Source organism: Chlorocebus sabaeus, chromosome 4 (genome assembly GCF_047675955.1).
Source record: "Chlorocebus sabaeus isolate Y175 chromosome 4, mChlSab1.0.hap1, whole genome shotgun sequence".
Lineage (NCBI taxonomy): Eukaryota > Metazoa > Chordata > Mammalia > Primates > Cercopithecidae > Chlorocebus > Chlorocebus sabaeus.
The window spans coordinates 30,665,538-30,681,390 of record NC_132907.1 but is presented as its reverse complement, the minus strand read 5'-3'; the positions used below and the strand labels follow the sequence as shown (position 1 = coordinate 30,681,390).

General features: G+C 41.9%; 1 protein-coding gene across 1 annotated transcript in view; it reads left to right on the top strand.

Annotated features, from left to right (window-relative positions):
• The first annotated feature begins 885 nt into the window (after positions 1–885).
• RGS7BP (regulator of G protein signaling 7 binding protein) overlaps positions 886–15,853 on the top strand; it is a 110,857-nt gene continuing 95,889 nt past the window's right edge. The window contains exons 1-2 of the mRNA XM_007973809.3: positions 886–1,905; positions 2,831–2,997. Of these exons, the coding sequence (XP_007972000.1) occupies positions 1,741–1,905; positions 2,831–2,997 (332 nt within the window). The 5' untranslated portion in view covers positions 886–1,740. The remainder of the gene's footprint in view (positions 1,906–2,830; positions 2,998–15,853) is intronic.

The window sequence follows — 15,853 nt, the reverse complement described above, 5'->3', positions numbered from 1 at the left end:
AGCATCTAATCAAGGCTTGGTCTTTCTGGCGACAAGACGCCTTATAATAACTCAGGCAATTTCCAAGCATTTTAGGAATTCTGCACCAGGAACTGGGGACAAAGACCAAATAACTCTCTTATTATAGCACCCCATTATGTTTACTTTTAAAAAAAAAATGTAAAGTCACCCTCCTTAGGATATTAAGCTTCCTGGCTATTTCTGGCTTTCTGTTTCTATGTACTCTCCATATTCCTTCAACAGACTGACCAGGAACTTCTGATCTGTTCTCATTAGGATTACTAATACATAACTAGCTTTCCTGTGGCAGACCCCTTTATCTCTCTCTCCAAACAAATCATTCAAGAGAACAAGCAACCCTAGAGCCTTAGAGTTGAATGCCTACAACACTAGCTCTTCCTCCCGGAAGAACCTTAGGAAGATGCCAGTGGGAAGGGTGAACTTAAATGGCTGAGGGCTTCACCCCCACTCCTTTTCACACAGGCATCATCCCCACTTTTCTAGGCCACTTCCGTTGGCCTCTGGGTTACTGAGAAGAAGGTCATTTTGAGTGTCCAGGGAGATCTCTTGGCTCTTATTTGTTCAAGTCTCCGGAAGGGAACTCTAGGAGCCGGGTCCTGAAACCCTGGCATGCAAGACTAAGAACTTTACTAGCTGAAATGGGATGGGGATGAGGCCCAATCTGACGAATGCCTCTGTGCATTCTGCCTCACTGGCTCTCCTCCTTCCCCCTCCATGAACAAAGACAAAATAAAAACAAAACAAGTCAGGGAAACAAAGCTTTCCTTTTAGGTTATCAAGAGGTCTTCCGTTTGGAGCAAAACCGCACCCCCTCCTGTGGCCCCAGTCTCAGTCTCAGATGGTGAGGGCCTCAAGCCCATACTGGCTTATTTGAAATCCATGTTTAGGTCCCAGCATGTGGCATGTGCTCTACTCTGATGACACTTTTCGTTTCTAATAATAGAGCAGATGAAGTAATATTGCAATTGATGTTCCCGGGGATTTGATTGGATAAGTGCATAAAGTGTGGAGGGGGAAGGGGGTTGCATGGACAGATCACATTAGTATTCCCGTCCTATCAATGTGCGGGCCCGCGAACAACGTCAGCCGGACCGATTCTCTGCGTCTGCCAGTCCCGCCACAGATTCATCTGGGATCTTCAAACAGACGAGCCCTTAGAGACGAGGGATCAAGGCAGCCGATTAGAACCAATTGCTTGCTTTGGGGACAGCCAGTCCTTCCAGGCCTGGCGACAGTGGAGGGAGGGGAAAGACAACCGAGTGCCGCTGCGGGAAGACACTGAAGCAAGAGCGACACCCCTTTCCGCCCCCCACCTTGCAGCGCAGGCTTTGAAAGCTGCTCCCCCACCTGAATGGAAACTCGGAACCGCCGGGCGGCGCGTTCCTTCTCGCCCAGCCTTGCAATCCATGCCGAGAGGAAGGCAGTGCGAGCCCGCGCCAGCGCCCAGCTCCCGGGACAGGGTCGGCAATGCTGCTGAGCAGAACTTGATCGCGCCCCTTCCTCGCTGCTAGTGGAAGCGATGCTGCACGGCACAGCCAGCGCTTCCTCGGCTCTCCTTCAAGCTGAAGGTTACCGACCCGTGCAGCCAGCCCCAGCACTGTGAGCTGCGCGCCTCAGGTCCAGGCTCCGGCTGCTCGGCAGCGGCGCCCAGGGCAACAACCGGGCCGCCCGCGCCGGGGCGCACTGCACCAGCGGCTTCGGCTTGGTGGATGTGTATGCATGAGTTCTGCACCGAATGGGCGCAAAAAGCGCCCCAGCCGGTCCACCCGCTCCTCGATCTTCCAGATCAGCAAGCCCCCGCTGCAGAGCGGAGATTGGGAGCGCAGGGGCAGCGGCTCCGAGAGCGCCCACAAAACCCAACGAGCCCTGGACGACTGCAAGATGGTGGGTGAAAACTGCGCCTCTTTTTTTTTTTTAATTGAGAGGGGGTGGGGGGAGTCATGTATGTTAATCATTTGCCTGAGTGCCAGCCACTCCCCCACCCTCAGCGCCTCAATGCCGATCACGTGGCACATGCACTATTTTTAAATCTGCAGTCCCCCAAATTCAGGGTGACACCCCGGTCGTAATGGCCCTGCAGAGAGAAGTGTCACCGCAAGGGTCTTTTGGATCAGCAACTGTAGGTTGTGCCTCTACCCCCTCGAAGAATGGTGGATGCGAAAGACACAGTGAACTGGCTCGCTCACCGGGGAGGGAGAGATGAGGAGGTGGGGATGCTGCTTTCTGGAGAGAGAGTAGCAAACAAACCCAAATACAGCGCACGGGGCGCTGCCGAGGGGTCGAAGGTTCCAGCGCAGAGGCTGTAGCTGGTCTTCCCGTCAGGCCGTCAGGCCGAGAGGTTCAGTGGCCCAGCAAGAGGTGAACGGTTTGCCTATTACACCCTACCTGTGGCCTCCCCCGCCCCTCCCGCCGTGCAACTTAAAAGCCATGTCCTAGCAGTAGCAGAGGGGAGCGTCTATGTAGGAGTCCCCAGCATCATTCTCTGTTGGCCTGGGAGTGGCATGGTAGCCCTCCAAATATGCTTTCTTGCTCTTTAGAAACTGAGTCTGAAAGGGAGAGGGGAAGTAGGTCTGGAATTAGAGCTTCCATGGCCAGGCTTGCCTATGAAAATAAACACTTGCCTTGGACAAAGAGACTTGCCATTTTGGTGCTTCTGCTTTAAACCATTCCTAGGTTCTTTAGCTGGAGATCTGGGGAGCCGACTGAGGGGTCAGTCAAGGCCCCTGATTATATACTCCAAAATAGGAAACTTTCTGACGAGAAATGTTTGGTAAAAAAACAAAACAAAAAAAACTCACTTCTTTTCCAGCTTGTCCAAGAGTTCAACACACAAGTGGCCCTGTACCGAGAGCTGGTCATTTCTATTGGGGATGTCTCGGTCAGCTGCCCCTCACTCCGGGCGGAAATGCACAAGACAAGAACCAAAGGCTGTGAAATGGCCCGTCAGGCACACCAAAAATTGGCTGCCATCTCAGGGTAGGAGACTCGGCATTATTTGGTAATTCATATACATGATGCATGGATGCTGACAGAATTTTATGGTAGCCAAGGCCTCAGAGATGATCTCCACATATTTGAGATTTTAATCTTGAGATCGAAATTCTCTTAGAGAGCTATACACAAACTATAGGCCAAACCACAATTTGAAGGCTATGTCATTCTTGTATATGTATATATATTTAGAAGATTTGGATCAAGTGATTTTTTTTAAAACTTAATTTTCAATACTCTGGCCACATACTGGAATTTGGAGCATAAGATTTGGGGTGGATGGTTGGGCATCAAACTGAAGTTAAATCATCATGCCTCAAAATTATTTTGTCATCTGCTGCTGAACAAAAGGCCTGTGCTATAGAGAAAAATCTTTCCCAAATCCCAGATTTACTAAACTATTTATACCATGAGATAAATTCCTATGATACCGCCTAAAATAAAATCCCTAAAATAAGGTCTTAGATATAAATTGCTCTTCACTGTGGTGATCTGAAGGGGTAAGTTTTAGCATAAGAACAGTTTTTAAAGATTGGGGACATTCACAATCTCAGTAAAACTAAGATGACTTTGTCCCCCAAATTTTTATTTATGTTCATCAGATTTATGGTTTTTCAAGCCTGTATTAGGAGATAATTCGGTATGTGAAAACTTCTCTCTTTGGATCCTACCTACTCCTTCTTTCATCTCTTAATATTGGGAAAAAAGTTAGCCATGGATTTTGTTAACAGTTTCTATTTTCAAGATAAGTACTTAGAGCAAGGAAACATAGCAATCCTTATACAAATGCATCGATACATTAAGTGTTTGGTTCAAACTGGATATAGTATTTATCTGTTTATCTATGTGAGTATATCTTTATCACAGCAGGAGTTCAAATTGGTCAGACTCACCTGATAATGTTACAAATTGATCACTTGTAGGAATTATATCTAATTTACTTATTTGAAAGAATCACTGTTTGCCATCTTTAATTCTAATAATATATATAGTGACTAATACTAGTTTATAAAGACTGGAAAGCCATATATTGCCTCTCTTAATAATTAGTTCACATTTGACCACAGGCATTTTATATCATGAAAAATGATATGCTGTACTCATCTCCTTGAAGAGAGGGATAAACAAAATATGCTATAACCCTATTTTATTTAGTAAAAATATTGAGAAGCCTTATCCTTTTCTGTTTTAACTCTTATACTATTCTTAACAAGAAGTAAATCTGGGTAATGGAAGGGAATTAAGTGGTTCGGGAGTTTGGGGAAGAAATGCAGCTGTGATAAATCCCAGACAAGGAGAGAGAGAAAAATAAATCAGAAATGTGAAGGAGCACTGTTAAATTTAAAGGCACAGATAAACAATAATTCCAAAGGAAAAGCAGATTTAGGACAGGAAATTTTCTCTCAGGGCTAAGGAGTAGCAACTCTGTAAACTTTGTGTCCTAGATTACAGGATGGGATTGCATTTAGGATCCCTTTGAATTGGAACTCAAAATGAGAACATGTTCTAATCAGAGAAGGTGGGCTGGAGGAATGAACAAGGAGTTCAATTCAGTCTATTTTGCTACACACATGAAATTCAGGGTTTTCTAAAGGTTCAGGAAAGAAAAGGTCTGAAACTATTGGCTAAAAGTTGAGTTTGGAGGATTTCAGATGGATTTTTTTTTCTTTCAGAGGTATTCTAGTTATGTTACCCCAGCTGGTCTTAAACTCCTGCGCTCAATCCTCCTGCCTTAGCTTCCAGAGTAGCTGGGACTACAAGAATGCACCATGGCACCTGGCATGAGGTGGATTTTATTTACTCTGGTGTTTTTAGCTCTTTGCTACTTGCTTGCATGTTATCTGAGTGTTGATGTTAATGGGCGCAGTTTTATAAGAATTCATGGTAAAATAAGGTTCTTAGAGCCTTGCCAAAGGAAAACCAACTCCATAAAATATTCTAAGATAGAATTTGACACATTTCCCCCCTTACAATAATAATTAAATGTAATTTGATGTTCGTTATAAAAAATGACAGCAATATAATTGAAGGAAATCCCTTTAGTTCCTCACCATCTGGGCTCCATTAATGAAGGATGTGATTCCCTTTGGCGGAATTCCGTTTCTGATATCACTTGTTATGTGGATTCTTGTTTCAAGCTTGATGTGAAGGCTGGTAGGGAGGCTGTAGGAGTCACTTTAAAGTTTGAAGCAGGGATGAGAAAAGCAAAGGTTTTTGGTGAAATTTAGAGAGAAGAACTGGATTTCTTGAGCGCCCACTATTTGTCATCACAACCCAGCTATTCCCTTTCAGCTGAGGGAGGGATTATTATTCTTATTCTACAAATAGGTCTAGAGAGATTGAGGAACTTGCCCAAAGTTACACAGTTAAGAAGTGACACAGCTTTGATTCTGCCCCATGTTTGCATGCTTCTGATATTCATGCTTTTTCCTCTATTAATGCTGCCATTCAAAAAGGTGCTATATATAAAGGATACACGATAAAATACAAATGAATCTTAAAAAGAGTATGCTAACTGAAAAAGCCAGTCACAAAATACCACATATCATGTGATTCCATTCATGTGAAATGCCCAGGAAAAGCAAATCTATAGAGACAGAAAGTAGATTAGTGGTTACCTAGAACTGGAGGCAAGAGCAGGTAGAGACTACAGATGTGCTCGAGGAATCTTTTTGGGATGATGGAAATGTTCCAGAATTGGACTATGGTGATGGTTGTACAATACCGTATATTTACTAAAAGTCATTGAATTGTAACTAATAACGAGTGAATTTTATGGCATACAAAGTATACCTCAATAATTGTTTTTTAGAAAGGTATTATCACCATCATGAACACTTGTTGTTTTTTTTTGTCAACTTTATTATTTTCTACATATGTAGCTTTTAATGAAGGGGTATGAGCTACAGGGTGGAGGAAAAGTAACACTTGGCTCCCCATGCATTCCTCAAGACACCTGCCTCATGGCTATTGTTTAAGCACCAATGCTTTGCTCTATGTAGGAATACAAGTGCGGGAAAGGCAGGACTTGAAGGAGTAAGTGAATTTATTCATTTTCTACCAATACAGACCCCCACTTCCTGGTCTGCCAGCTGGCTTTGGGGCCATAGGAGGTAGACAGGATTGAAGGTGGACAGGGTAAAAAGAAGATGAGGCAAGATAGAGAAGAAGAGGAAAAACAAGGAGTTAGCATTAAACAAGTCACTAATGCTATATACCTTTCATCCCTGACCAACTGAAACCCTCAAGGAATGGTGGAGCTCACAGCAGAAGAAAACTCAGACTACGTTTTTTCTAACTGGCCCTGTATAAGAAGGCCATCTTCACACACAATCAACACAGTTTTTCAAATTGTGTTTAGATCAGCAGAGTTCAGACACAGCCTTTTCTTTCAAAGGCATCAGATATCTGCATTCTTGACAGACCTAGCCAGGTGAATACAAAGTCTCCTCTGACTGTCTTGATTTACTAAAGTTATGGTATCTTTACAACTCTGAGCCTCTCCCAGACATTAAAGCTAAGAGGGGCCTTAAAGATCACTTGCAAGAATGGGCCTCAAACTTTTTTAGCAGTAAATCCTCTCTTCAATCTAAATGTAGAAAGCCACATTTATAAAGACAGTCATAGTGGCATTACTCTGCACTGCTTGGGGGGTGTGTGTGTGTCCATGTGCATATCAGGAGTAGGCCAGGTCCTGCCTTTTGGACTTCCTACCCAAAGTGACTTCTAGACACTTCATAGAATCCCTAGGGCTCCATGGCACTTTATATTTGAGAAGTCTAAGATTCAGAGGATTTAAGTGACTTTTGAGGCAACTTGACAAAGAATACGTGAAGACTTTGAAGTCCGGCAGACTTGGACTGAGTATCATCTTTTATGACCTTGATGGAATGCTTAACTCTCTGAGCCACAATTCCTTCATCTGTAAACTAGTGTCATGCCCGCTCGTGGGGTACTTGAGAGAGTTAACTGAGCTAGGTATGTGAAGCAGGGACCACATGTCCAGCCTGTCAATGGCACTGCCAGTCAGAGGCTGCTCTAAGACTGGGACCTGGATCTCCTGCTCCCTGGTCTAGTACCTGTTGCATCAACTACACCTGAGAATGAGGAGAGATGAGCATAGCATACAAGGTACGAGTGGCCCCAGGAGCCAACATCCTTCAGCACACCTCGGGAGTTACTGCTATGGCTGGGGCACTGGTGGTCAGGATTCTCTTTGTGCTGCTGTACTTCTGCAGTGTCTGTGTTGGACTGAATCTTTCTCACACTGCTGCTTTTGATTAATGGTTCTCAAGAGAATCTAAATGTAGAAGGATTTACTCCAGATCTTAAGTTTAAGTATGACAATATGAGAGACAGTAGAGTGTGATGGGAAAGAGCACTGATTCTAAATCAGATTAGACAAGGCTTTACCACTTGCTAAGGACATGTGTGAATTTGTATGCAGATTGATTCACAGAGTGGTCAGTGGTAGTCTGGTACCATGGTTAAGTACATAGACTTTGGGGCCAGACTCGCAGTCTGGCTGTGCTGCTAGTCACACGTAGTATGAAGTCAGGCAAAGATATTATCTCTCCCTCTCTGCTTCAGTTTCCTCAACAGCAAAATGCAGTTAATGAATAATGGGACCAGAGTATGTGGCATTGTGGGGATCAAGTAGTTAGGAGACTGCAAGTATACAGTAAATGCTATTAAGTGCAAGTTAGTGGTAATATAATAAGACATTTAAAAATTCAGATTGTCGAGATACATTTATATAAAAAGTGTTAATCCATCAAATATTTTCCAAATGAATACTTTGGCTGGAATAAATCTTTGCTTACCTTGGTTTCTTATATTATATTCTGAGACATTTTCTAGGTTGAAGTTTCCCAGATGGCTATCAAAAAGCCTGTTCTGGGATACCATAACAATTATATGGAGATGTTAAGATTCAAAAGTAGTTAAGTTTAGAAATTTTTTATATAAATCAGCCTAGATTCTTCATATATCAAATAATATTTACAAAATCTTTTGGCCTAGTTCTGGTATAGGCTATATGACATTGGACAAGTCTGTTAAATTCCCTGCATGCCAAAATGAGAGTGTTACATTGAATGACTTCTGAATCTCCTGGCTTCCTCATCTCATTATTCTATGTTAATTCATAGAGAATCACATGGACCTTGTTTACAGAACTGAGCTATGAAAAAATAAATATCATGCAAGAAGTTTGATGATTGAATTCCAGAAATAATTTGTTGAGATCCAAACATTCACAAGAAGAATCTTAATTTCCTATTTCAGGTTTTTCCCTCCAGCAATGATTTTCCTGCCCAACCAGACCTATGTTTCTCTCCTTTTCTCCTTCTCTTTCCTCATGTTCTTTCCTTCTCCTCCTTCTCCTCCTCCTGCCTTTTCTTGGGGGGTTGGGGTGGGCCGTTTTGGTTTTGATTTGCGTTTAATTTTTTTGCCACGATTTTTTCAGTCCCACTTATAGTTGGTTTCTTGTTCCTCCCCTTGTTCTGTTTGTTAGGAAGTTAGGAGGTGAGAGAGTGAGATAAGGGAGAATAAAGTATTGCAGCTTAGCAATAGTCCTTTCAACACTGGCTGAGCCAGCAGCAAAGATGTGTGGTGACAGAGTATGGAAGAAGAGCTTGGTGACCATGGAAGCAGTTCTCAGCCTTCTTTGATCCACACAGTGGAGGAGGCCTTATGTGGGCAGTGACAGCCTCTGCCGTTAGTAAAAGGGACCTGTGGTTGGCAGGCATGCCAGGCCACCCACTCTGTCTTTTCTTTTCTCTTCCTATTAAAGGTGTTTTGCTTTAAAATGTTTAGCTCTCACTGGTCAAATAGTGAAAGGCAAGCTCTGTCTATACCAAAAGAATATACTACCCATAAAGATAATGATGGAAGAACAATTCAATATTAGTTTGCTAAGGCTACCGTGACAAAGTACCACAAACGGAGTGGCTTAAATAAAAGAAATTTATTGTCCCACAGTTCTGGAGGCTGGAAGTCTAAGGTCAAGGTGTCAGCAGGGTTGGTTCCCTCTGAGGGCCATGAGGAAGGATCTGCTCCATGCTTCCCCGCTAGCTTCTGGTGGTTTGCTGACCATCTTTCACTTTATTCGGTTTGGTGAAGTATCTCTGCCTTTAGCTTCACATGGCCTTTTCTTCGTGTGTGCATCCATGTTCAAATTTCCCTTTTTTACAAGGACACCAGTCATATTGAATTAGGGGCCAATTCTACTCCAGTATGCCCTCATCCTAGCTTCATTATTTACACCTGCAATGACCCTATTTTCAAAAAAAAAAGGTCACATTCTGAGGTACTAGGGGGTTAGGACTTCAATATATGAATTTGGTTGGGGGAAAGGGAGCATAATTTAACCCATGACAAATTTCCTTGACCTATCTGCAGCTAAATACACACTTTGGGTTGTTTTGCCCCAACTAGAGGTGGGATTTTGCCTGGGATTTTCTATATACTCTCTCTGTACTTTCATACAAAGTCATCCCAAGACCCAATATTTAATCATCTGCAAGGTCGTAACTCATATAAGGGTAGAGTTTGTGAACATAGAATAGAATGTTTTCTGTATGAAATGGAGTTGTTCACAAAGATACTGAGTCTCTAATACAGTTAGAACTTTTAATCACATTATAAAGATAAACCAAAACCAGCTACAAGAGGCAATACTGGGGAGAGCTGATGAAGCAACTGACAATCCACACCCACACAGGGGGTATTCACTTTCCCTGGTGTGCATGAGAGAATTGAGCAGGTGGTGGCCCCTCAATGATGCTAACACTGTTGCTTAAGGACCATAAGCATACTCCAGAGCAAGTGACAAGGTTCTGATTCACACCAGATTAAAGAAGAGGGCTATTATTAGCAACTCAGCAAAATGTGATATGGCATCTAGACAAGTGTTCCCCCATTGCCTATTGAAGTTTAGCCGTTTTATGTTTTGAACAGATTTAATGACTTTCACCTTGTTAGAGTCTTCTTAATAGATGTTCCAATTAGAGAGAAAATTAAATCTAAAACTAACTTTGGAAAAATTCACTGTCACTTTATTATGTGTACTCTAAAGTGCAAGAGAGCAAGACTGTTTCACTCATCTTTGCACCCTGAGTGGTAAGCTCAGTGATGATATAGTTGTCTTCTCTATTCATCAAGTTTACTTGGTATTTTAAAATCTATTCTTAACAGAAGCGGGGTCTTGATACAGACTTTAGTAAGAATTGAGAGATTACATTAGTTTACATCTTATTACATTTAACTATTTTTTTATATAATTCTAAAACCAATATGTTGGTTTTCAAATAACAGAGGACTCGAAGAGCATACCTAAGAGCCATTTCTGAGGCGTAGGTGTTCATTATTATGACAAATCAGCGGGCATTGTGTATCTTAGAATTACTCATAAAGTAATTATATTTAATTTATGTTATTTGATAAAATATTACCATAACATCTCTCTGCTTAGTGGACACTTTATATTGAATAGTTAATTAATCAGTTACCATTGAGATCACCTTTTTGAACTGTTGTTTAAAATTCTAGGCCCTGAGAGTTTAGCTGTGTCTTATCCCAAAAAGACACCTACAGAAAGCACAGCTCCAGAACAGTATTTATACTGCCTGTTTATTTCCTTTGCTTTACAAAACATGACTTTAAAAAAGGTAAAACTTTATGAAAAACATTTAATTACTTGCCTATATGTGTACATACACACACACACACAAACATATATATACACACACATACACACATAGACATATATAATACACACACACAGAGTAAACTTATTTGTGAGATTGATTCTGGTTAGGATAAAGTATCTGAGCCTTTAAATAGAACTAATTTAGCGAATAATAATAATTATTATTATTATTTATTTTTAGAGATGGGGTCTCACTCTGTTGCCTAGGCTGATCTTGAACTCCTAGGCTCAAGCAATCCTTGTGCATCAGCCTCCTGAGTAGCTGGGACTACAGGCATGCACCATGAGACACAGCTAATTTTTTAAAAAACTTATTACAGAGACTGGGGTCTTGCAATGTTGCCAAAGCTTGTCCTGAACTTCTGGCCTCAAGCAACACTCCCAGCTCAGCCTCCCAAACTGCCAGGATTATTAGTGTGACTCACCACTCTTGACCTAAATATATGTTTTCAACCTAATAGAAGACTCTAGATACAATCAGGTTAACAAAAGTCAATTTAACATTTGCGGCTGCAGATATATAGAAAACTAATAAACTACACCAATCTAAGTTTGAGCACAAGGGGAAATATATACTAACCCGGAAGAAGCCAAGGCCCTCATGTATTCTTCAGTTACTGAGAATATCTTGAAGTGCCCCCACCCTTATCCCATCAGGTACCAAGTCCTGTAGTGTTTTATCTTTTTCAGTGTCTATTGTGTGCCTTCTTTTTTTTTTTCCCCATTTCTGTGGCCACCTCTTAGTTCACAAATGTATCCCCTCTGGCCATCAGCTGTTGTAGTACCTCCCAATTGGTCCCCTTGAGTTCAATCTCTCACCTCTTCTCTTCAATTTATTCACTAGATCCAGGCTAATCCTCCTCCTAAAATGCTCCTCTGATCTTGTCACTTCTTTGCTTTAAAACTTCTAAAGATTTCCTATTGCCTAAAGCAGTGTTTCTTCAAATTTGAAACTAGATTTCCTGTATCAGAATCACGTGGGTGGGATGTCCTTAGACCTGAAGAACCAAAACCTCTGGGGAGGTAAGGATAGGAAATCCAAATTTTTAACAAGCACCACTGCATCTCCCAGGAGATTGTTGAACATGCAACATATGAGGCCTATCTGCCTAGAACAGCGATTCTCAACCTGGGCTGCACATGGGAATCACCTGAGAAGCTTTAAAAATTTGCTCATGCTTTAGTGCCATCCCTAGAGTTTCTGATTTAATTGGTCTGGGATGCTGCTGGGCATTGGGGTATTTTTAAAAGCTTCCCAAGTGTGCATCTGTATCAAAAAAGATTATACTTGGCTATATTTAACAGAAAATTCAAAGTAGCAATTGCTAAAGACACCAGGGTTTATTCTTGCCCAGAAAAAAAAAAAAAAAAAAGTCCTAGGTTGGGCAATTCGGAACTGGTACAGTGGCTCCATGAAACCAGATGGTTCTGCGCCCATTCTTTGTTTATGGTTTCTGTCCTCAACCTTGCTTTATGAGGCAAGATGAGCACAGAAGTTCAGCCATCCATCCATGTTCCAGCACAGAAGGAGGAAGGAAAGAGGAAGGGCAAAAGGCCACCATGTCCAGATGGGTCAGCACTCCTTAATCAGTTTCAAACAAAACTTCCAGAACTGTACCATATGGTCACACCTAATTGCAAGCAAGAATGGGGAATACAGTCTTTTTTCATTGCCACCTTAAATAAAAAGGACTTCATCACTAAGGAAAATGGAAAGAATGGGGATTGGGAAACAACTAACGACCTCTGTCACAGTACCCAACCTATATTCCTGGATGTTTTACCACTTCACTTCTAAACACTCCACTTCCTCAAACTGGTCTAGCTTTTACTCCTTAAGTGTGTGTAACAGAGTGACCCTATTCCATTCATCTACATATATAGTTTCTATACGTAAATCCATACTCGTTAGCCAGTAAAAGAAAAACTTCACTCCCCTGCATGTCAAGGTCTTACCTGCACTCTCATTATAGTCTGCCATGCTCCTCACACTGAAAAGTGGAACAGGGGAAAGGGTCTGGAAAGGATTGAAAAAAAGATTTTGCTGCTTTTAAGTGAACTCATGGAAAAGATATGAAGTTTAGAAACCACTGGGAGGGCAGGAAGTTAGGTGAGTTGGCTTTGAAAGGACTTAAGTATAATTTTCACAAGACAGGATGTGAAATGAGATAGAGCCTGCAAGGAGTATAGGTAGTGACACTCAAGAAATCAATTTTTTAAAAAATCTACATGAGATTGAGACCCTTTTAAAAAAAAATTTTAAACCTCCATAAATAAATGAAAGAAAAAAATTTCATCAAGGAGTTAAAATCTGATAAACTGTTATGAATAAAAGGTGGGAAGCAGCTAGAAAACTCAAGGAAGCAGGAAGGGTTTTCTGGAGATGGGGATAAATTACAGGATGATCTATGGTCAAGATCATAATGAGCTCATTAAGGGAAATTGGACTTGGAACTCATTATCCCATATAAACAATGTTATACATAGTACTTAGGTCATAAACAGTATTTAACCCATAATTTCCTAAATTACAACCCTTTTCATCATATATAACTGTATCTTCTATGGGAAAATAGATTCATGCCCAACTCCAGCAGTCCTCTTTCTTTCTGGGAACCTATTCATAGTGCTTTTCTAGGTGCGGTAGATACAACAGCTTTGAACAAAATAAAGTCCTTGTATTCATGGTGTGTGTGGTGGTGGCGGCAGGGGTGGGGCTGGTGACTGAGAAGAAACAAACAAAAGAGAGCATTTCAGATAGTGATACATGCAGTGAGGAAAAGAAAACAAGATGATATTGTTAAGGAATGATATATGCAGTGTGGGTAGTTATCTTCTGATAGGTGGTCAAAAAGGCGCCTCTGAGAAGGTAACATTCGAACTGAATATCTGACTTTGAGAAGGGACCAGTCCTACGATAATTGTAGAGAAAAGCATTTGAGGCAGCAGCCAACAGCAAGGTAAATGTCCTTGAAGACTGCATTTTCAGTTTGGAATTATCTTCAGCTGCCAGTAACATAGGCCAGACATCAGTGACTTAAACATATAAAGGTGGCTTTTTCTCACATAATTAAATACCTAAAGGGGTAGGGATCGCCAACATTGGTTCATGATTGAAGAACATCATGACTGAGATTTCCGTAGTTCTCTGGGGCTTTTCCTCAAGGTCCCAAGATTGATGTTGCAGCTTCAGAAATTGTATCCATGTTCCAGGCAAGTAGAAAGGGCAGAGAGCACAGACATAAGCCGATTAAATGTGGCCTTTCTTAAAAGAGTTTCTCAGAAGCCTCACACAGCAACTTCCTGAATGTCCCAGCAGCCAGGGCGGTGTCATGTAATTTCCCTGACTGCAAGTTTCATGATCTGATTTGCATACATCTCTCTCCATACCAGCTGTCTGCTGAGAACACAAATTTCCTAATCTATAAGCCAAAGTCATGCTTCCTGAGGCCTAGGGCAGGATCTCTAGCAAGACTGGGGAGACCGGAAGAGTATGGAGTTTGGATGTGAGGAGTGAGGAAAAGGGAGGCTGGAGTGGGAGAAAGAAGTAAAGGTAGATCCATCAGCATTAACCTCTCCTTCCTGCTCATTTTCCTCTTAGTTCATTTGTTCCTTTCATTAAACACTGAACACGTATTATGGGCCAGACATTGTGAGAGCCTCCAGAAGCATAAAGATGAATCAACATGGCCCTTGCCCCTGAGGAGCTTATCACCCAGCCTCTGTATAGAGATAGACATCAAACAAATCATTGCAGAACAATGGAATCAACTCTGCAATAGAAGTAAGCAGAGGATACAGTAGAGGAAGAGTAATCAGCTCTGCCTGACTGGGTGTAGCCAGGGAAAACAACTTCATAAAGGGAATGATGTCACTTGGGCTGAACTTTGAAGAGCAAATAGCAATGTCCTCTCTCTTTTAGTTATACAGTCATAGGCCTCTGCCATAGGTAAGCCTCAGGAGACACTAATTGTCTGTTTTGAACCATGGGGAAACAGAACTAGGAGTTTAAATGTGCTAAGAGCCTACTATGTGCTGTTCCCTTTGTGCATATAATTCACGATTAAATCATATTCATGATGAAATGAATATGATTCATCTGAAATAACGTTTACCTACAACCCGGGAAGATACTGTTTTTGAAGGCTGGTATGTTGACTGGGAAGCACATTTACTTGCAAATAACAGAGACCAACCTGTTCACAGATTGGCCTCATCATAGAGCCAGCTGTGTATTTGGGTGGGAGCTGAGATTATTTCACCAACTCAAGAATGTCAGGACTGAGATACTCATGATTCTTTTGCCTTTTCCCTATGGTTCCAAGATGTTGGTCCTGTCCAGAGCAAATAGATTCCAGAGCTGTCTCTGGATTTTAGGTGAAGCTCACTTGGAAACTTTCTAGAGAACTCAAAATGTTAGGTATTTTTTAAATCTCCATTTTATAGTGAACTGGGGTTCTGAAAAGTTGAGATATTTGGTCAAGATGTTTGGTGGAGCTGGAGTTTGAACACTGGTCTCTCTGGTGCCAGAGTCTTTATTCTTGCCACCATATTGTGCTGTTTCCTGACAGACCCTTCTTTCTTGGACTGGCCACAGGATTGCTTTCCTTCTTTTCTACTGCCACAAACTATTATTTCCACTCAGAGCCTCTCTTCCCCCGGACACACTTCAGAACAAGGATCTCTTCAGCCAGCACACAGCCAATTTGAGGGTTTTTAAGATTTCCTCAGCTACTAAGAGGAGGAAAACAGGCAGGAAGGAAAAAAATAACAAAACTATGGCCTTACTGAAGCCGCCACTGGAATGTAAATGGATCTTGGCTCTGCATTCTTGAGGCCTCAGCACTTTTCTCTGGACCCCTAATTTTTCAGTCTTTCTTTTCCTATACCATATTTACTCACATTGCTTCATTTGGGGGCACCTTCTTTCCTGGTTGTTTGACTATGCAAGTCCTAGACATGACCCTATGGGATCAGACTCTGACCCAGGTCTGGGTGGGCTGAATTCTGGGTGTTTCAAGAATTGACCTACTTTTTCCCAGGGGAGGACATGTTAGCAGGGGCAGGACTCCCCATCACAACAATGGCATTGGCCACCAGCTCCACTCCAGGACATCAATGAGCACGGGG